The sequence below is a fragment of the Egretta garzetta genome, unplaced genomic scaffold (genome assembly GCF_000687185.1).
Source record: "Egretta garzetta isolate BGI_Z169 unplaced genomic scaffold, ASM68718v1 scaffold603, whole genome shotgun sequence".
Classification (NCBI taxonomy): Eukaryota; Metazoa; Chordata; class Aves; order Pelecaniformes; family Ardeidae; genus Egretta; species Egretta garzetta.
In genome coordinates, this window is record NW_009259121.1 from 136,772 (window position 1) to 137,490 (window position 719).

Genomic DNA, 719 nt, shown 5'->3' on the forward strand with positions numbered 1-719 from the left:
CTGACCTGGACGTGGGGGTGAACGGGCAGATCGAGTACGTCTTCGGGGCGGCCACCGAGTCTGTCAGGGGCCCGCTGCGACTGGACGAGACCTCCGGCTGGCTCAGTGTCTTGCACCGCATCGATCGGGAGGAGGTGAACCAGCTTCGCTTCACCGTCATGGCCCGAGATCGAGGCCAGCCCCCCAAGACAGACAAGGCCACAGTTGTGCTGAACATCCGCGATGAGAATGACAATGTGCCAACCATCGACATCCGGAAAATTGGGCGCATCCCACTCCGGGACGGGGTCGCTAGCGTGGCTGAGGACGTGTTGGTGGATACCCCCATCGCCCTGGTGCAGGTGTCAGACCGGGACCAAGGTGAAAATGGCGTGGTGACCTGCACCGTGGTGGGTGACGTGCCCTTCCAGCTCAAGCCGGCCAGTGAGGGCGAAGGAGAGCCGCAGAACAAGCGCAAGTATTTCCTCCACACCTCAGCCCCTTTGGACTATGAGGCTGTCCGTGACTACAACGTGGTGATTGTGGCTGGGGGCTCGGGCAGCCCCAGCTTGTCCAGCAACAACTCCTTACTGGTGCGGGTTGGGGACACTAACGACAACCCTCCCGTGTTCAGCCAGGCTGTGCTGGAGGTCTCCTTCCCGGAGAACAACTTGCCTGGTGAGAGGGTGGCCACGGTGGTTGCCACAGATGCGGACAGTGGCAAGAATGCCGGGATCACC

General features: G+C 61.9%; 1 protein-coding gene across 1 annotated transcript in view; it reads left to right on the top strand.

The window, feature by feature from the left end:
- LOC104123294 (protocadherin-7-like) overlaps positions 1–719 on the top strand; it is a gene marked incomplete at its 3' end in the record, with an annotated part of 52,549 nt that overhangs the window by 751 nt on the left and 51,079 nt on the right. The window contains 1 exon segment of the mRNA XM_035891141.1: positions 1–719. This exon segment is cut by the window's right edge and continues 466 nt beyond it. Within this exon segment, the coding sequence (XP_035747034.1) occupies positions 1–719 (719 nt within the window).